Source organism: Scleropages formosus, chromosome 2 (genome assembly GCF_900964775.1).
Source record: "Scleropages formosus chromosome 2, fSclFor1.1, whole genome shotgun sequence".
In the NCBI taxonomy this organism is placed as follows: domain Eukaryota; kingdom Metazoa; phylum Chordata; class Actinopteri; order Osteoglossiformes; family Osteoglossidae; genus Scleropages; species Scleropages formosus.
Window position 1 is genome coordinate 19,202,549 of NC_041807.1, and position 20,981 is coordinate 19,223,529.

A 20,981-nucleotide genomic window follows, 5' to 3' on the forward strand; every position below is an offset into this window, starting at 1 on the left:
ACGTGAAACAACACTTGGGAAAAGCAAGGTGAGATAGGTTTGAGAACACGGAGGGGACAGTTGTCTCAAGTGAGATTCCGCAATCTTGAGGTAACTGAGTGGGGATTTTTATAGCCAAGTGCTCTGATTGAAACCAGTTGCGTAATTGGAGCCAGGTGCTGTTGGATGAGGCATTACCCCCAAACCTCACGGAAGGGGGGGTGACCTCTGGGACGGACCACCGGCCGATATGGATGGTCCCTATGGAAGTCATTAATTACGGATGGATCAAGGATGTTGTGCTCCGGCACCCAGCTGCATTCCTCCAGCCCATACCCTTCCCATTCCCCCAGGTAGTACAGGGCCCCACATCTATGCTTGGAGTCTAGAAGGGTGTGGACGGCGTAGGTCGGTGCCCCATTCACCTTCACAGGAGGTCGCATTGGGTCCTCTCGGGATGCCTGGAGAAACTAAGTCCTGTAGGGTTTGAATAGGGAGACATAGACATGTGTGTGGGGGAATCTGGAATCGGTAGATGATGGGGGTGATGCATCAAATGATCTTATAGGGTCCGATATAACGTGGACTGTTTTCTGGAGGGAAGCTTGAGGCAGATGTCCTGGGCAGACAATCACACCCTTTACCCTAGCTGGAAGATCAGGGTGCAGCAATGTTTGTCGGCTTGTTTGTAGCGGTGGACATTCTGGCACAGGTGTTCCTGAACTGCACACCAGGCTGCCTCATTGTTCCGGAACCAGAAATCAATAGCAGGGACATCAGAGTAGCCAGGGTGACATGGGAACAGGAGAGCTTGATACCCGAGTAGACACTGGAATGGGGAAAGAGCTGTGGAGGAGTGTGAAAGAGTTATGCGCATACTCGACCAATGGCAGGGACGTGCCCACTGGTCCTGGTCTTGAACGCAACAACTCCGGAGAAAGTAGTCAAAGTCTTGATTCAGCCGTTTACTTGTCCACTGGCCTGAGGGTGATACCCAGTGATGAGGCTGACAGAGACACCGAGTTTCTGCCAGAATGCCTTCCACACCCTGGACACAAACTGTGGCCCTCCATCAGACACAATGTCCTCTGGCAATCCAAAGATGCGGAACACATGCTGGAACAGCTGTTCGGCCATGGCTAGAGCAGTGGACAGGTGCAGCAATGGAAGTAGACGGCATGCATTGGAGAACTGATCTATTAACACGAGGATGACAGTGTTGCCAGCGGAGGGAGGCAAGTCTGTAAGGAAATCCACTGCTACATGGGACCAGGACCGGGATGGCACCGGGAGTGGTACCAGCAATGCTGCAGGGGTTTTTGATTCGGGGTTTTTGCCTGGGTACAGGTCTCACATGCCTTCACAAATTCTTGTACATCCTCACGAATGGATGGCCACCAATACCTCTTGTCCAGTAAGGATAGAGTCCATCAGTACCCCGGGTGGCCGGCCACCAGGGCATAGTGTACCCAGTGGAGCAGCTATGATCACATTCTTGCTGTGGCATACCCCTTGCCCTTAGGAGTGTCTGCTGCTCCTGGGTCCTCTTCTTGGGCCCTCTGGTGATCCAGCATAAACTGGACTAAACGACCACACAGGAGCCACAAAGCACAACCTCAGCAGGACGGTTTTCAGTTTAACAAGGGCTAGGTCTTTGTCATATAGCCTGGATAGGGCATCGGCCTTGGTGTTTTCTGAGCCCAGGCGATACGAAATGTTAAACCGGAACCTGGTGAAAAAGAGAGCCCGATGGACTTGTCGAGGGTTTAATCGACGTGGTGTTCTTAGGTATTCCAGGTTCTGGTGGTCAGTAAGGACCAAGAAAGGGTGAGCAACCCCCTCCAATCAGTGCCTCCATTCCTCAAATGCCAGCTTAATGGCTAGTCACTCCCTATTCCTGATGTCATAATTGCACTCGGTGGGCAATAGCTTTTGGAAGAAGTATGTACAAGGATGGAGCTTTGCTGGGGTACTTTGTCTCTGCAAGAAAACCGCCCCTACGCCCAGAGTCAACGCAACCACTTTGATTACAAAAGGCAACAAGGGATCGGGGAGCCTGAGGACCAGGGCGGTTGTACACCATTATGTGAGCTCCTGGAATGCCTCCAGGGCCGCTGGCTGCGACACGAGCCTGGGACTTGTGTTTGGATTTGAGAGATTTCATGATTACGTATATGGTTTACCATCATTCACTGCTGAAACAGATCACAAGCCTTTAATAGCAATCATTCGAAAGAATCTGAATGAGATGTCTCCACGCATTCAGCGTCTAATGATGAGACTGCAGCGTTATGACTTTGAACTAGTGTACACTCCAGGGAAGTACATTGTCTTAGCTGATGCATTGTCTCGCGCACCATCAGCATGCGAATCGCATGAAGTGAGCTCTACTGAAGTTGATGTGGACATGCATGTGAATCTTGTTGTGGAAAGCCTTCCAGTGTCTGATCAGAAGTCCAAGCAAATAGCTGAAGAGACGAGAAAAGATCCAGTTCTGCAGACGGTGATTACAAATTTGAACAATGGATGGGTCAAGAGTTCCTGTCCACAGTTCTACAATGTTCGAGCCGAGCTCAGTGTAGCAAATGGTCTTCTGTTGAGACAAAACAGAATTGTAATTCCACAGGTCCTGAGAAAGGAAATGCTTTGCAGGATCCATGAAGGACATCTTGGAATAGAGAAATGCAAGAGAAGATCAAGGGATGCAATATATTGGCCTGGAATGAATGCTGACATTGAGAAAATGGTCAGTACGTGTGAAATTTGTCTCAAGCATCAGAACAAGCAGGCAAGAGAGCCCTTGATCACAGTGGACTTACCTAAGTATCCATGGCAAAAGGTAGGTACTGATCTGTTCCATTTCAATGGGAAGGACTACCTTTTGGTAGTGGACTATTTTTCCAGTTACCCTGAGATAGCACTGTTGTCCAATTCTTCGAGTGCATGTGTGATACAGCACATGAAATCTGTTTTCGCCAGGCATGGCATTCCGACTGTGGTAATGAGTGACAATGGTCCTTGTTACAGTTCAAGTGAGTTTCAGGACTTTGCTGCTCACTATGATTTCCAGCATGTGACTTCAAGTCCTCAGTTTCCTCAGTCCAATGGGAAGGCGGAGAAAGGAGTGCACATTGTGAAGCAATTGCTCAAGAAGGCGTCAGAGAGCAAATCAGATCCATATTTAGCTCTTCTGAGTTATCGCGCATCGCCTCTGGAACATGGTGCATCTCCTGCAGAACTCTTGATGGGTCGCAAAATCAGGACAACACTTCCTTACAGAGGTGACATAAAGCAAGATGTAATAAAGGACATTGCAATGAAACAAAAAGCGCTACAAAAGAGACAGAAGACAAACTACGACAAGAATACCAAAAGACTGGAACCGTTATCAGAGCATGACGTTGTCAGGTTTGGGGATTCAAACCACTGGGACAGGAAAGCTGTTGTACTGGAAGAAGTGAATCCGAGATCATACGTGTTTAGAGCAGAAAATGGACAGGTCTTCAGGAGAAATCGTAGGAGTCTTCTCAAGACACAAGAAACAAGCCAACCATTGGATGATCCTCAGAGAGAAGAGGTTCAAGCCTCATCACAGGATCAAGTGCCTTTGAGTACACAAGCTTCCTCGTCCATAGCACCTGACAATGATCACTCTGCCGGGACGAGTGATTCTCCGGTACTAAGAAGATCACTGCGAACCATAAAGAAACCCGACAGACTCAATTTGTAGATGCCTATTTTCTGTGGCATTTGTGCATATAGAGTATGTATAATTTTGAAATTTTATGGTTTCTGTAATACTTGGCTATCTGTTGTAATATAGTATCTATTATGTTTTAGTTCTGTTTATTAAGGTTTCTACTTTCAAAGGAAAGGGGATGTGGTGATCAGTTGTTGTTTCTGTTATTACCTATAGAGGGCAGATGTGTTCAGTAGGTACAGGAAGGATACCTAGGTAGCAAGGAAGCGGATTTAGTAGAGATACGTAAAAAAGCACATGGTTGTGAAAACCCAGCGTGAACATTAAACGAGGCTACGTGCCAGTTAACAATATCATTCTCAGTGTGTTTATTGAGTAAACACAACAGAGCCGGGACCCTTTCCCCTTGAGCATAGAAGTAAGAGGAACAACGATACTACTGAAGCCACAGATGAATTGGCAAATTTGCAAACCCTGTGAACCTCTGTAATGCTTTAATGGAGATTGGATGAGGCCAATCTAGCACTAGCCAAACTTTAGCCAGGTCCACTGCCACCCCATCTGGGCCTAGAATGAAGCCCAGGAAGGCCACACACTGCTGGTAGAAGAGGCATTTTTCATCCCTGACAAAGAGACAGCACCAGCTGATGTAACAGACGGCGAAGAACCTGATGTACATGCTCCACATGCTCAGCCATGGAACGGGAGAACACCAATATGTCATCCAGGTACACAAGGAGCCTTTTGTTTACCAAGCTCCCCAACACATGGTTCACAAAAGCTTGAAAAACAGAGGGAGCATTTGCCATATTCCATCTTCCACTCGTCTTCTTCTCTAATACGGATCAGGTTATGCACATTGCATAGGTCCAATTTGGTTCCCCCTCCCCAAGACAGGACTAAAGGAGTGCTAACCTGTGAGGACGGATGGAAGGCGTCATTAACCGAGGGTGAACTGCATGGAGTTTCTGTGGATGGTCACTCAGGACAGGTCACTTAGAAGTGGCTTGGAAGTAGCCAGAACAGCTGTAATAGAGGCAAAGGCTCTCTTGCAGTCGCTGCTGTCTTTTGGTGGGCTTCAACCCCCCCTTCGACTGACTCGCAAGCGTTCTGGGGTGTTGAAGAGAGGTTCAGGTTTCCTTGCAGCTGGCTGGGAGTGTTGCAGGCACTCACGGGCCAAATTGTTCAGGGTGATGGCATTATCCATGTGCTGGACCAGGGTCAAGTCTTCACCTCAGTAGGCAAGCTCCAGTTGGATCTGGGAATTCAGACCGTGCTGGAAACACGCTAACTGCCCTACCATGTTCCACTGCATTCCTGTGGTGAGAGTGCGGAACTGCGGGGCGTAGTCAGAGATGGACCAGTCACCCTGTTGCAGGGTCAGTAGGCAACTGTTGGCAGTCTTACCGGTGGCAGGGTGGTCGAAAACAGCCTCACATTGCTTCCTGAACTGTTTATACGAAGTCGTTGCACAATGCCTCCAAACTGCCGTAGCCCAGTCAAATGCTGGGCCTGTCAGCAATGGCATCAGGTAGGTCAAATGGCTGGAATCAGTGAAGTATACATCCACCCGACTCAAGAAAACCAGCTGGCATTGCAGCAAGAAGCCTTTGCACGTCTCTAGATTGCCATCGTAGGGCTTGGGTGTGGCAAACTGGGGTTTGGTTGCTGGGACTGGAATGGTGCCTGATGATGACGCAGGTTCTGGTACAGAAGGTGTTGTCTCAGTCTCCGAATCTTTCTTCTGGCAGAGCAGACTTAAGTCCTCCCACATGGAGTCTGACAGTGTTGCAGCTTCTGCTCATGAGATCCAAGGAACACTCCTTGAGCAGAGACAGCCTGCCGCAGTTGTTCGATCTCTACTGGGTCCATGTTAAAGGCAGAATCTTCTGTCATGGTCAACAGAGAACAAGGAGGAAGCTGCACCCAAGTGCAGGATTGTTTATTCAGTACCAAAGGATTAGACATGAACTCGTGGTTGAGGGCGGGCAAATAGTTGGTCAATCGGCAAACAGAATAGAGGCAAGGACCAGAAGTCTTGATCGTGGGAAAAAGCAGGAAGTCATTACCAAAGAGACATGGAGCAGGACTTGAGAAAAGCAAGGTGAAATAGGTTTGAGAGTGCAGAAGGGACAGATGTCTCAAGTGAGATTCCACAACTGGGAGGTGGTCAAGTGATTTTTATAGCCAAGTGCTTTGATCGATGCCAGGTGCTTAATCAAAGCCAGGTGCTGTTGGTTGAGGTGTGGGCGTGGCCGTGACATAATCAAACATATGTTTGATTGATATGTTTGACATATGATATGATTTATGTTTGCCCCATTTGATTGCTTTGGAAGTGATGTATCTAGTACAGACAGTCCCCAACTTACAATGGTTTTATGTTCCAATAAACGCATCATAAATTGAAAATATCATAAGTCGAAAATGCATTTAATACACCTAACCTACCAAACATCATCACTTCTTATCCTTTAAGATGGTTGAGATCGTCAATTGTGAAAGTCCAACTTCATGTGCGATGGCCTGCCACCTTCGTGCTGGGAAATAAGCTTGAGTTTCTCCTCAAGAGTAATTGCCTTGTTCTTCTTCTCACCAGTAGCAGGAGACACAGGTGAGCGTTTCGTAGACATGATGGCTGCAAAAAATACAACGTAGATACAGGGGGGTATCCCAGAAAAACACTGGCAACACAGAACACTGTAGAGTACCAGTTTTATAAAGTAGCAAACATGTGGCAGACTGTGAGATGCAGATCACTGCTGTAGCTGTCATGTCCATGCCCGCACCTCAACAAGCAGCACCTGGTTACGATTATGTACCTGGCATTAATCAGAGCACTCAGCTACAAAAACATCTCTTAGCCTCTTCTCAGTTTCAGAATCTTATTGAGACAACCACCTTCTCTGCACCAACAGTACTTATCACATTCCATATCCTGTTCTTTGTTCCCTGACCATTCACCTCACCTCACCTTGCCATCTCCCTTTACCTACAGATCTTAGCTCTCACCCTGACAGCCAATCGATCAACTCTTCGCCCATCCCGGACATTTACATTTATTCATTTAGCAGACACTTTTCTCCAAAGTGACTTACAGTGGATACTATGTAGTGTTACTAGCCCACACACCTTATACACCAAGGTGACTTACACTGGTAGATACACTAGTTACAATGGATCACTCATCCATACATCAGTGGAACACACTCTCTCTGTGTCACTCACACACTATGGGGGAACCTGAACACCATGCCTTTGGACTATGGTAGGAAACCCACGCAGACACAGGTAGAACATGCAAACTCCAAACAGACTGAATGGGGATTGAACCCATGTTCTCTCTCACCACCCAGGCGCTGTAAGACAGCAGCACTACTCGCTGTACCACCATGCTAACATCAAGAACACCTCTGATCCCTTGGTTTTAAATAAGCAATCCTGCATTTGGGTTCAAACTCCCCTACGTCCTCTGTTCGCCTTGACTGCTGCCCAGCTTCCCAGCATCATGAGGAAGTATCGTACTGTATATCGCTTGCTCAGGAAAAAATCTAAATTCAAAGTTCGAAGTAAAGTTTCTACTGAATGTGAATCGAAAAATTGTAAGTGGGACTATCGTAACTCAAGGACTGTTTGTACATTATGGCTTTTCCATTGAATGACTTCATTGCTCTGAATACCAAACTAGAGGAGTGTTTGTGTCCAAGACTGGACACACCTATACCGATCGGCCACAACATTAAATCCACCTGCCTATATTGTGTAGGTGCCCCTCGTGCCGCCAAAACAGCTCTGACTTGTCAGCGCATTGACTCCATAAAACCTCTGAAGGTGTCCTGTGGTATCTGGTACCAAGGCTTTCGCAGCAGATCCTTTAAGTTCTGTAAGTTGCGAAGTGGGGCTTCCATGGATTGGATTTGTTTTCCCAGCACATCCCACAGATGCTCATTCGAATTGAGATCTGAGGAATTTGGAGGCCAAGCACCTTGAATTCTTTTTCATGTTCATCAAAACATTCCTGAACAATTTTTGCATTGTGGCAGGGCCACTTCAATCAGGGAATACCCTTACCATGAAGGGGTGTACGTGGTCTGCAACAATCTTTAGGTAGGTAGTACATGTCAAAGTAACATCCACATTAATGATGAGAACCAAGGTTTCCCAGCAGAATCTTGGCCAGAGCATCACACTGCCTCTGCCGGCTTGCCTTTTTCCATAGTGCATCCTTCTGCCATCTCCTCCGCAGGTAAACCACGCACACGCACCCGGCTGTCCATACGATGTAAAAAAAAGTGATTCATCAGACCAGGCCACCATCTTCCATTGCTTCGTGATCCAGTTCTGACACTCACATGCCCAGTGTAGGCGCTTTTGGCGGTGTACAGGGGTCAGAAACGGCATTCTGACCATTCTGCGTTCAGACACTTTTCGATCATGGCCAGCATTAAGGTTTTCAGCAATTTGTGCTACAGTAGCTCTTCTTTGGGATCGGACCAGACGGACTAACCTTTGCTCCCCACGTGAATCAGTGAGCCTTAGGCACCCATGACCCTGTCGCTGGTTCATCGGTTGTCCTGCCTTGGACCACTTTTGGTATCTACTAACCACTGCATCCTAGTTTTAATGTTGTGGCTGATTAGTGTACTGTATATCCAAAGCAAAGATAAAATTTGGAGCCAAAACCATTTTACACACTTGCGGAGACCCACTGTGACATCTATAGAGAATAGGTGTACATCCAGGGGACGGGTCCTTGATCAATACAGAGATCCTTTCTGAGATCATTAACAAGCTGTAAAAAGGTAGAAGCAACAGGTATATATACTACAACTTTGTACAAATAAAATTTTGACTGCATGTTGAAACTGTTGTGTCTCCTGGATACAGGTGCTCAACTAACGTGTATATCCCATGATGCGGCATGACAACTGCAGCTTAGAGGGAAAGATACAAGGGTCAGTGGAAGGGGAGGAGGACAGAAAATCTGTCTGATTCCCACAAAAACCTTAGAACTGCAAACTGGACCTCATACCTCCACAACATCCATCTACTGGATAACTTCTATTTGCATTCTGTTGCAGGACATGTACATTGTTGGAGCAACATTTTCTGACTCTCTGAGATCAGTCTGGGGGCCACATGTAGTATTACAGAGGTTTCAGAACTGTTTTAAATTACCTGTCTTGCGTACAAATGTAAACATACGAAGAGCACCAAAAGCAACAAGGTCAGCCAAAGGGTCCAGCTGGGGATTCACATTGTCCAAGTGCCACAGGAAGGGTTTATGCTTCAGCCTTTTCTTCAGCTTCTTCCTCTCCATGACATCACCAATGTCTATGTTGTAATCCTGGAGGTAGGAGTAGGATGACAGATAGCTGAAGAAGACTAAAAGACCAGGGGACATAAAGCTGTTTTGCCACGCATTGTCTTTATAGATAATGCAGCGAATTGCTGAGCACACACTCTGAGCGAGAGGTTCTAGGCAATGTAAAAATTTTTCTCGTAGTCGTCCAGCCACTCCTTTGCCAGTCTCAATACATTCCTCTTCACGATGATACTGCGATCACACTGGTAGGGTTTGTGAGCCCTTTCTATGTGAGCAACTCTGGAGCAGGGCACCACCTTGATGTTGCCCCCACACAACCACACCTCAGCCATGTTCAGTCTCAGACAGAGACTGTGCACACTCACACAGACAGGCTGCTTAACTGTCTTCTTCCTCAGTGCAATCAAGCCCATGGCCTTCCCAAACCAGTGCGTATCTGGACACACAGAGAAAAACTCTGAGCAAGCTGCACTGCAGCTAACAGCTGTCTGAGGTTGTGCAAATAAGGCTGTGACAACGTTCAGTTATGTCACTGAAAGTAAGCAAAGCCTTGAATACTTCACAAATACAATGGTAATAGAACAGTGACAGTGTAACAATGTATAACTGTATCATATACAGGTAGTTGTTGACTTAGAACGACTGACCAATCAACTTTATTATATTATTTGAAAGTCCTAGCATTTGCTTGTAACTTCTAGTGACAACCGCTCCACCTGCTGTATGATAAGATTGACTGGTTGTTTGACCGCAAAGAGCCATATCTCCTATTGGTTCAGTCAGGTTTCTATCAATGATTGCAGTGCATCAGTCAGTAACTGTGATTTATTTACAACAGCATTGTTGTATTTACAGTAAGGCTGAAATTATTCTTTGAGTAACTTGATTAATTAAATGAATGATGATGAATTCCTGTTGTGCCCAGAGCCAATGCTGTCTATGTGTGACATGGCTGCAGGTGTTGAGAGATGGAGTAATTTTCTTTTTTTTTTTTTTGTGGAGAGGTATGCACTCTCAATATCTTTGCTGCATACTCCAGCCCATTTTGTGGTACTAATACACATTTTGTTGGTCAGTTTTAAATTCTGTTGTTCTTCTGACTTTACTGGTCATTGATTTTTGCCTCTACAAATACCAAAATGCCTTGCAAGAAAACTTTATATACATTATTCTTGAGATAAACTTAAATTATAACTTGTAGCTGTGAATTTGTAAATTTAAATTAAATCTGTGCCTAAGGTGCACCTTGTTTAATTCTGAAATGTAATGTTTCCTGCCTTTCTTGCATGTAAGTAGCACAACAGCTCTCCAGTGGTTTGTCTTGATGTTACTCTCTTACTTGCAAGGTGATTGAATAATCTGTCCTCCCTCCCAAACACTTTAGATGGATTCATGATGTTCATCCTGTTTTCAATGCTTGAGAATATCTTCAGAAGGTCAGTAATCCCATTTTTCTTTGTGCTTGGGTCATGTTTTTGGTGTATTATAGTTTCTACATGTAAAGAGGTAGATCACAATGCAAAGTTGGGCCCTATACATAATCAGTTACTTGAAGCTCCATGTTAACCCTCTCGTGGTTACACACACATTCAGCTCTGCAGATGGTCCTTTTGTGCCAGCATCACCCATGGCAATCATCACTTAAAGCAGGAAGCAATGGAGAACAGGAAAAACAAGTAATCCAGGAGTCATGTGGCAGCTGTGTTGGAAGATGTTTCAGGATCCATTCCAAAAAAAAGGATGTAACAGATACGTGGCAATTCAGTAGGCACCAAGACCAATTTTCCCACATTTTCTACCATCAGCTGTGTGTGTTTAAAACTCTTGTATGAGAAAGATGCAGAAGGTATCCAAAAAGAAAACACAGCCAATGTTTGTGATGCACACGTCTTTATTTTTGTTATACTGCGTTATCGAGCTCAAGGACCTACATGGGTTGATAGTTATTTGGGGTATGTTAAATGACATACAAAATAAACTGCCAAATTCACCTGCCTGTGTGGAGTTGAGGGCAGTGAACATGAGTTACCATGCCCTTTGAATTTGGATCAGCCTTAATTGTATATTTACTTGGCAGAGTTCTGATGACATGTACCAGTTCTGGAAAATCATCCAGCCCAACTGGATCCTTTTGATTTCCGGTGCTGTCACTTCCAGTGCTTGCTTTGTTCTTTTCAGTGCTGCTCTTCAGGGAGTCAAGGTGAAAAATTTCGATGTAAAGTTTCAGCTATAGTCCCACTGATCACATTTTCCTGAGTTAGGCTCACAACTTCAAATTATGTGTTAATTTCACAGCTCATGTACCTGACTGGGAGATCAACTGCAGAAACTGTCACGTCCCTTGCAGCCGGCACATCGGCAACACCTGCTGTTTCCTAATGGAAACGGCTCTAAAGAGGGATGCCGAGGAAGCCTAGATGCAGAACCTTGCTTTGCCTCCTTTGTTTCCTCTCTTGCAGTGTCACAGTGAACCTCTTCTGACATCGACCTTTGCCTCTATATTTCCTGACCTCGTTCTTTGTCTAGCCCTCTGTATTACGTTTGCTGATCACCTGGCCTACGCCTGTCCCACGGCTTTGTTTTTGGATTTTGTTTTGGCTTTATTAAACATCTGTTTACGAAACTCTGCCCTTGAGTCCGTCCTCGTGAAGCACAACCATGACAGAAACCGGTTTATGTGTCACGTCAATTCCTTCACTGGGTCCTCTGCTCTTCTCAGTCCACACCTCCTCCCTCAGCTCTGTCATTGCCTCCAATAGACTGAAATACCACTGCTACGCTGATAACACCCAGCTCTTCCTTCTTTCCACCTGGAGCTTCAGACATTTCCGCATGCATCGCTGTCTGCCTGTCAGACATTTCTGCATGGATGTCTGATCTACCTCTACAACTCAACCTCTCCAAAACAGAGGTCCTACACCTCCCAGTTGGCCTGTCTTCCTGTCATGATCTCTCAATCAAACTGGACAACTCACTCATTGTGTCTAGCTCCTCGGCTAAGAGTCTTGGAGTGATGATGGACTCAAGTCTGTCTTTCTCTCAGCACCTCGAAGCCACAACCCGGATCTGCAGATACATCCTGCATAACATCCGCAAGGTCCGTCCTTACCTCACAACAGAGTGAGCAACTACTTGTCCAGGCCATGGTGACATCCGATCTGGACTACTGCAACTCTCTCTTGTGTGGCCTTCCCGCTACTGCCATCAGACCTCTACAGCTGATCAAGAACGCTGCTGCCCGAGTTGTACTGTATTTGACTTGCCAAAATGTTCCCATGTATCTCCTCTACTTGTTTTTCTGCACTGGCCTCCTACAGCTCCCTGGATCAAATTTAAGATCCTGGTTATGGCCTACAAATGCATCAAAAGAACTGCTCCCAGCTATCTACAAGATTTGATCATCCTCTACACCCCAACCAGACTGCTACGCTCTTCCACATCTGCCCGCTTGGTGGTCCCATGCACAAAAGGTAAAGCACGAAGGTTCTCGGTTCTGGCTCCATTGGGGTGGAACAACCTCCCTCTTTCACTCAGAACTGCTGAATCTTTGTCCAAATTTAAAAAGGGTCTTACAGCTCACCTCTTCCAAACTTAATTCGCCCATGATCTCTTAAGTTTCAAGTTTATTGTCATAGATACAAGTGTCACGCCCCCCACGGCTGCGCAACAGGGAACACCTGCATCGAATTAGCAAGCACAAGCTTAAAAAGGGGCTGCGGAACACAGCCCGATGTGGAACCTTGTTCAGCCTTATTGATCTCTCGCGCTCCTAGTCTTGCTCCTCGATCCTCGCTCCTCAATCCTCGCTCCTTGCCCTGCTCCTCGTTCTGCTCCTCATCTCTGACTCACTGGTTTGCCTGATCACTCGCCTGTTTCTTGGATTGCGGTTCTTGGATTTGCCCCTTTGGATTCTGCTTGCATATCGGTTACCCTTTGCCTGTTTTTTTTGACAATGTCTACCAAACCGCCCCATGACCAAGCTTCCTGTGCTCTACACTTGGGTCCGATGCAACCGCGCCGGGGGAACATCATGACAACAAGTACCATGTACATGTATCATGAAAATCTTCATGAATGCTTCTCCACAGACAATGGACAAAGACAATAGAAATACTGCACAAACAAAACAATGATAATGAGAGTGAGTAGTGCAACAGCAATAAATATGGTAACAGTAGTAACAATAATGCCAGTTGACAGTCAGACAACTCAGAACGAGAGAATTGTCATTGTAAGAGTATTGTCATGCAATAACAGGGGGCGTGGTAGCGCAGTGGGTTGGACCGGGTCCTGCTCTCTGGTGGGTCTGGGGTTCGAGCCCCGCTTGGGGTGCCTTGCGGCGGACTGGCGTCCCATCCTGGGTGTTTCCCCTCCCCCTCCGGCCTTACGCCCTGTGTTGCCGGGTAGGCTCTGGTTCCCCCGCGACCCTGTATGGGACAGGCGGTTCAGAAATTGTCATGCAATTTCAGTTAAAGATTCAGATAAATAATTATTCATCACAAAATTAGTTTAAGGATAAAAAAGATTTATTGCTTAATGTTTTTAGGATTTGTAGGCAGTTTTTTCCCCAGTAAAAAAAAAAAAAAAAAAAAAAAAAAAAAAGAAATTATAGCAAAAGGAAATTATCAGAAGCCTTTGCCTAGTCAGTTATAATTAAGAAAACAGGTAAGTGGATATTCAAGTCTTCACTATTTGTAAATAATGTTTTTCTTTTTCTTGAATGTGTAGAAATGGTGACTCTTTCAGCTAGGGAAGGTAGGAATTGAATTGTCTCCAAATCTGATCCAGTCAGCTCCAGCCCAGCCTGCACCTTCACAGTTCCTTATTCTGTGATGACATGCTCTATGGTCCAGTGTTGCCAGCTGCACTCTTGAAGGACAAGGTGATAGTCAGCGTCGGTGCCAAGGCGGATCTCTAGGCACCTGTTTGTCTCCCTGTTCATTATTGCCTCGCCCTGCGAAGTCGGGATGGGGTGGGGGGGTGGCATTATTCCAGAGCAGCTCACTGTGGACATTTGTGTAATAACTGCCTGATCTCCAACAATAGAGGAGATATTTGGGATTATCAAATAATCTTTAAAGCATATTTAACCACAGGCTACTAACAAAATAAAGGAAACACCAACATACAGTCAGTAAACAGAGCACTGGGTCACTATGAGCTACCAGAAAACTGTCAGCGCTCCCTTTCATAAATGCTACAAGTATGTGTCACTGTACTGGAAGGATGTTACACTTGAAATCTGAATGGGGTTTTCATGAAAGTTGAAAAAAATGAAGTCTCAGGTGCTGCTCTAGAAACTCCGTTAAATACAGTAGGGATTAGATTTCATAACTGGGATGACCCTGCAATATGTTTTACATTCTTGACATGCTATATTAACTACAGGTTCTCTGTGTAATATGACTGACCTGTTCAAGGAAATCTCTCGGTTAAGCATTCATATTTTTCCTCAAAAAAGAAGACCCATACAAAAGGAATGGATTTCTTTCCCTCTGTCTTCCATGCAAACACCTTACAAACTGTTCATTGTCAAACATCAACAAGCTTAGCAGTTTCCATCATTGTAACTCCAAGTAATCTACCACCCATCTGTCAATGTCACTGAAACCTTTTCCACAGGCCAGAATTTGTATCAATAACCTCAAGCATAATGCAATGTTTACTGCTCGATTATGTCAAGCAACTGGTTTCAGTATAATTTTTTTCCTCCCCATCTTCAGGTGTTTCCTTTATTTTGTCAACCACACGTATACTAATAAAATAAATGTAAAATATTAAAATTTACTTTAAGTACACAAAACATATGGGGTGCGGTGGCGCAGTGGGTTGGACCACAGTCCTGCTTTCCGGTGGGTCTGGGGTTCGAGTCCCGCTTGGGGTGCCTTGCGATGGACTGGCGTCCTGTCCTGGGTGTGTCCCCTCCCCCTCCGGCCTTATGCCCTGTGTTACCGGGTAGGCTCTGGTTCCCCGTGACCCCGTATGGGACAAGCGGTTCTGAAAATGTGTGTGTGTGTGTGTGTGTGTGTGTGTACACAAAACATTTTTAAGCTTAATGCAATAATGCTCTCATAAATTCAAGAAGGAGACTGTCACTGATTGCATTATATATACAGTGTATATATATATATATATATATATATATATATATATATATATATATAAGTATACACATACATATATATTTTTCATAACTTGTCTGCATGTACTTCATTTGAAATGAATAGTTAAATTACCTGTTTGAATTCCCAGTACATATGGAACCCTTTCTTCTTTGCCTCTTTGCAGTTGTACAGCCCTGGCATTTCACCAGTATCCACCAGACACCGATTCTCTACATGCTTGTGTGACTTGATGCCCCCAATATAGAGCTCCCCATTTGTTCGGTAGTAACATAACTAGTTCAGTAGAAAAGAAGTGAAAAGTAAGTGATTTTTTCCGCATTGTCAGTTTATATCATTCTTGGGTAATCCTACAGAATGGTATCAAAGTTGAAACATACGCTAAAAACTTGTTAAAATACACACCTAAAATGCAGTTAACATATATAGTTAAAGCAACTGTACACACCTGAGGAGTAAAGTAGTGGCATGTATACACAATTGGTGTATGCCCAGGGAGGGGTCCTTGATCAACACAAAGATCCTTTCTTAAGTCATTCTTCAGCTGCAAAAAGGTAGATGCAACGGGTATGAATCATATGTGCCATTTTCAAGAATAGAAATCCTGAAAACTCACAGCCATACAGCTTAGCACTAGATGTCCAGAGTGAATCCTTCTCGTTGAGTTTTAAAATGGTTTTAGATTTATTGCTTTGGGAAAATGCAAGCATACATACAGCACCAAAGCCAAAGAGGTCATTCCAAGGATCCAGCATGGGATATACATTGTCCAGATACCACTGAAAGGGCTTGCATTTCAGCTTTTCCCTCAGCTTCTTCCTCTCTGTCACATCACCAAAGTCTACCCCATGATCCTGAATGCAAAGTGGAGAAAAACAGAATGCTGAAAGAGATGGGAAGTTCAAGGTGGAAAAGACCACAGAGCATACAGCCACTGTGCTGCACAAATCTTGAACAATTCTAAGGAAAAGACTGAGAACTCATTGCAGTTGTTTGTATTCTTTCATTAACTGCTCCTAAAATGTGATCCGATCCGATCTGATCATTGTCTCAGTTGGCAGCTGGTGGACTCATGGCGTAGGGAAGAGATGAACTTTGTCATCAGCTCCACAGTGCTGCTGCTTTGCCAGTATTAGATAATGAAGATCACCTGCTGGTGATTAGATGGATAATAATAATGTAAAAAGGTATTGTAGCATCCAGCAGTGCAAGGATCTGCAGCCGAAGACCATGGAACTGCTTGCTGCTTTATAACAGTAAGTTTAAAAATTCATACCTTGAATGTTTACAATACAAAGAACTAGTGTATTGTGTTTCTCTATTAATGTAGTTTGATTATCAGAAGATAAAACAAATTTTAGGAGCAGGTAATGCAGGAATTATAATTCCAAGAACTTAAAATTCAGTTTTATCGCATCTATACAACAATTGCCCTGCAGCTAATTGCTGTGCACACACCTTGAGCGGGAGGTTCCAGGCAATGTAAACATTTTTCTTGTAGTCATCCAGCCACACCTCAGCCACTCTCAGTGCATTCCTCTTCATGGTGATGCTGAGGTCACGCTGGTAGGGTTTATGAGCCCTTTCTATGTGAGCAACTCTGGAGCAGGGCACCACCTCAATGCTGCCACCACACAACCAGACCTGCAGCAAAAGGACCAGAGACACAAATCTGTGTAAAGAAGCATTAGACAACATTATGGTTAAGAAAATGAACTTTTTACTTGCTGTCTCACAAAAATACTGTACTGCACTATAATATCTTTAAGAAATTATTAGTGTCTGGGTCACTGCGAATGCTGCAGGGACCATATTGTATAATATCAAGGCTGTTAAAGTGCCAGAAATAGCCATGTTGTAGTGCCTGTAAGCAAGGGACTCAACAGTATTGTTGCAGTGCAAATAACCAGCTGTATATACAGGAAAAGACTGCAATGCAGGAGGTCAGGGTGCAGTGAAAAATAAGGTATATTCAAGACATCACTCACAACTAAGACTTCATTTACAATATGAAATTTTGACACGAGAAATTAATCATGAATGTGTTTTTCAGCCACTTGCCTTCATCAGCCTTTCCAGACATTAATGAAATAGATAAAAAAGAGACTTATAATGTTATGTGACTCAAAATTTCATCTTCTGATCTTGTGATACACTTCATTTCAGAATTTTCAGAGGATCCAATAGTCACTGTATAAATATATCGTCTGCTATTGCTGTAAGCACACATTTTTTTCTAATTACGGTGAAAAATAAATGGTATAAATACAGTTAATGTATGTAATTTTAAACAACTCATAGAGATAATCAACTTCAGAAAAATTTGTCATAGGCAAGTTTTAATCATGAATTTTGAAAAAGCAAAGATAACTTACCCTAATTGCTAGCTCTACATTTTCACCGCCATAGACTTTCATTCCAGGATCCAGCAATCCAATTTCTCCAAAAAACAGCCGGTCAACCACAAGAATGCCCATGATAGATGGGCTCCTTTAAGGAAACAACAAGTAATATTATAAAATATCCTACAACACAGGTGGCACAGTGGCACAGCAGTTAGCGCTGCCACTTCACAGTACCTGTGCTGTTTGGGTGTAGGTTCAACTCCAGTTCAGTCTGTGTGGAGTTTGCATGTTCTCCCTGTGCCTGTGTGGGTTATTGCTATGTGCTCTGGTTTCCTCCCACAGTCCAAAGACATGCATTTCAGGTGAATTGGACACTCTAAATGGTCCAAGGTGTGTGTGTGTGTGTGTGTGTGTGTGTGTGTGTCTGTGTCTGCCTTTCAATGGATTGACAACCTGTTCAAGGTATACCCCTTCTTCCCTTGCAGTAACTGCAGTAGTGGATACAAAGGTAGCAGCTCTATCCACTATGCTCTCAGCTGTCCCCTTCTGTACCTGTTGCATTTACACAAAGCATTTCATGCAAGAAGAGAATCACTTACTTCCCAGGCTGCGATTTGTCATTGAGCTGGTACCATTCTGGTCTGAAGCCATCGTACGCACACCACATAGCCCAGTCAAAGCCATCTGCAGCTGGATAGTACAGAGTGACCTGCAGGTCATCAAAATTCACCTTGTCAAACACAGGTGTCAGCACCAAAGTCCGATCCATTTTGATCCGAGTCAGCAGCGGTTCTGCCCTATAAAACAAACAACAAGTGTGCAACCCATTACTGTAACATTACTTTTTACTGCAGCAAAGTGATGTTATGGTTTACTTGTGTAAACTTGAGTAATGTGATAAAAATCTTAAAAAAAAAAACTAACATTATTTTTTGTTTTGCATATGATGTGTTTATAAGGACAAACTCTCTATGTTGTCATGATTTCAGTGCTAGACTATAATACAGTACAGTACATATCCCGAAAGATGACTCGCACTAAAGGAGAGACTGCAACTAAAATTTCTTGTGACACAGGCTGGTGATGTTTCTACTATATTACTAGTGTCCATTTCGTTCCTTTAATCTGACATAGTAAGAGAGGTCAAGTGGCCTGAACATGTGAACTAATAAATATGCTAGTTTTGTATTACTTTTGAAGCACACTGCATCTGCACTTACCAATGTACTTGGACTTCAATATGAGCATCAAAAATAGCCACCACATCCCCTGTAGCCACCTCCCACCCTGAGATACGGGCTTGGCTCAATCCCATCTGCTCCTTGTGTCTCACTTTCTTCACCAGACCAGGACGCTCCTTGTGGATGATGCCGATGTAGGCATCCAAACTGCCTTTTAATTCCTCTGAAAGCAACAGATTTCAAATTGTCGTTTTCTTTGGGCAACTTGATTTAGATGCATCACATTTTGAATAATCACGCAACTGTTATTTAAATAGATATGGCATCTACAAAGCAGACCGTTGGAGCTGTTGTCGTCCACCAGTATGATCTCCTTCAGCAGTTTGGCTGGCGTCCTGTCAATGATGCTGCGAATGGCTCTCTTGATGATGGACAGGGCTTCATCCAGGTAAATTAGGATCACACTGATTGTAGGGAGATTCTCAGGGTATTCCCTCCTCTTACACCTGCTTATACAGAATTTATTAAAACCACCTGTGCTGCCACACTCGCTATTCTAGGGTATTAAAGCTAGCACAGCTTGAAATGGAGGGAGTGGGGATGGTGGTTGGTTCACCTGGGGTCTCTTGTGTCAGGGATCTTTCTGTTCAGTGGCAGTCTGTCACTAAGGAAAGCATTGTATCCATATCTACGAAAGAGCTCCTCTGCCTCCTTCTGCTCTTCCTCGGAGAGCTGCTCACCCCAGGTTTGGAAAAGCAGTGACTTTGGATAGAGCTTCTTCACAGGAGCGACCAGGTTCTCATTTTTTGCCAGCATCTCCTTGTCAGCCTTTCTAGTTTGTTCACTGTTACGATCAATTGATCTCACTGAAACAAACAGAAACAGGGGTTACTTTAGCTTTTATCCACCACCATCTCCCCCCGATGCAAACAGCCCTGAATTGTTTCCATTAATAATTTAAATGCACGGTTGTGGGTAACAATGGTAAAGACAACAAAAATTTGTATTTTCCCTTAACAAACACAAATTCCATAATATATACAGTAATCGAGAAAGAAAACCACATAAAATTTAACCGAAGTTTCATCACCACCTAATACTGGTCTTGATCTGAGGTTAGCATGCTTAAACACATTAAATTGCAAAACAAACATTAAATAGCAAAAACAAATATTTTCCCATTTTTCTATTCTTGAGTGGACAGTAACCTTTAGAACAGACATTCTTAGATCTTACTATGCCAACATAAAATTACAAGAAGGCGTTCCTCTAGAATCTTCGCGGTTTTCCTGATCACATTAACTTAGGTATTTTATCAATTACTTCCTGCCCTTAATGCACTTTCTCTCTCACCTGAAACTGCATCACAGAAAAAATTCTACATGATTCATGTATCATAAAGCTACCCTCAGCTTTGCCACGCTGAGCTGGAGAATCCCAAATATGAAACCTCTGTTGCTCATCCTGGTTTAAGATTCTACCCCGTGAACCATCATCAGCTAAATAAAGAACAATAATCTGAGTCAGTATGAGAGGTGGGGAATGCAAGCAATGGCAACCACTACATCTGGACTCACCTAGTCTCTCAATGTGATCCTCCATCTGTTCCAGCCTTCTGAGGATCTCCTCATTTCTGTTCATCTCTCTGCGCTGAGATGGCTGCAGACTCTTCCCATGGGAGCGGGCGTCTCTTCTGATAAAGATGATGTAGGGGACAGCTACTGTGGCCAACACTAAGAAAAATGCTCGGAGCCTGGTGGTCCTCATTGTTCCTCTGAGTCTTTCTTGGTTGACTTTACACTCCCAGTTTGTGGCTATGATCCCATGTGGGCTGTGTGTAGGTGGAGCTCCTGATGGTGTGTGCAACTGGATGTTTGACTTGTGAGTCCTCCACTTGTATTCTGCTCCGTACATAATTTCACCCCATCCTCCAATCCAGCAGAAGAATAATTGGGATATTTTACATACAACAACAGCCATCATGGTTGTTTTGAGATGACAGGCATTTACTTTAATTAATGCAACCGATGATTAATATTGTTATAGAAAAATATACTGACTGATCCTTTCTTCTGGAAATAAACAAGGACATAAACAACCCATACACTGTGCTCTAAATTGTCCTCCTCAAGCAGGTGCAGTCCTTTGAATAAAGATATTTTTTTCTTGACGTGGATATAAAGTACTTTATGGGATGAAGAACCACACACACACATTTTCAGAACCGCGTATCCCATATGGGGTCGCGAAGAGCCAGAGCCTACCCGGTAACACAGGGCATAAGGCCGGAGGGGGAAGGGGACACACCCAGGACGGGACACCAGTCCG

At 44.2% G+C, this 20,981-nt stretch overlaps 1 protein-coding gene across 1 annotated transcript; it reads right to left on the reverse strand.

Annotated features, from left to right (window-relative positions):
* Positions 1–13,751: 13,751 nt before the first annotated feature.
* On the reverse strand, positions 13,752–20,499 carry LOC108931500 (probable polypeptide N-acetylgalactosaminyltransferase 8). Its single transcript, XM_018747269.2, has 11 exons — positions 20,231–20,499; positions 19,270–19,519; positions 18,993–19,159; positions 18,693–18,876; positions 18,072–18,269; positions 17,503–17,617; positions 16,586–16,771; positions 15,844–15,981; positions 15,576–15,671; positions 15,242–15,403; positions 13,752–13,959 (listed from the first exon to the last, which is right to left on the reverse strand). The coding sequence occupies exons 1-11, from the start codon at positions 20,418–20,420 to the stop codon at positions 13,828–13,830; spliced, it is 1,818 nt and encodes a 605-aa protein (XP_018602785.2). The 5' UTR covers positions 20,421–20,499; the 3' UTR covers positions 13,752–13,827.
* Positions 20,500–20,981: the final 482 nt, after the last annotated feature.

What these genes read in the sequence shown, in the direction of transcription:
- LOC108931500 (XM_018747269.2), bottom strand. Translation starts at nt 20,420, where the DNA reads ATGAGGACCACCAGGCTCCGAGCATTTTTCTTAGTGTTGGCCACAGTA. An exon ending in GGACGACAACAGCTCCAACG is followed by an intron (nt 18,877 to 18,992) that starts GTCTGCTTTGTA and finishes TGTTGCTTTCAG; the next exon opens with AGGAATTAAAAGGCAGTTTG. An exon ending in ATGTAGAGCTAGCAATTAGG is followed by an intron (nt 16,772 to 17,502) that starts GTAAGTTATCTT and finishes CTTTTGCTGCAG; the next exon opens with GTCTGGTTGTGTGGTGGCAG.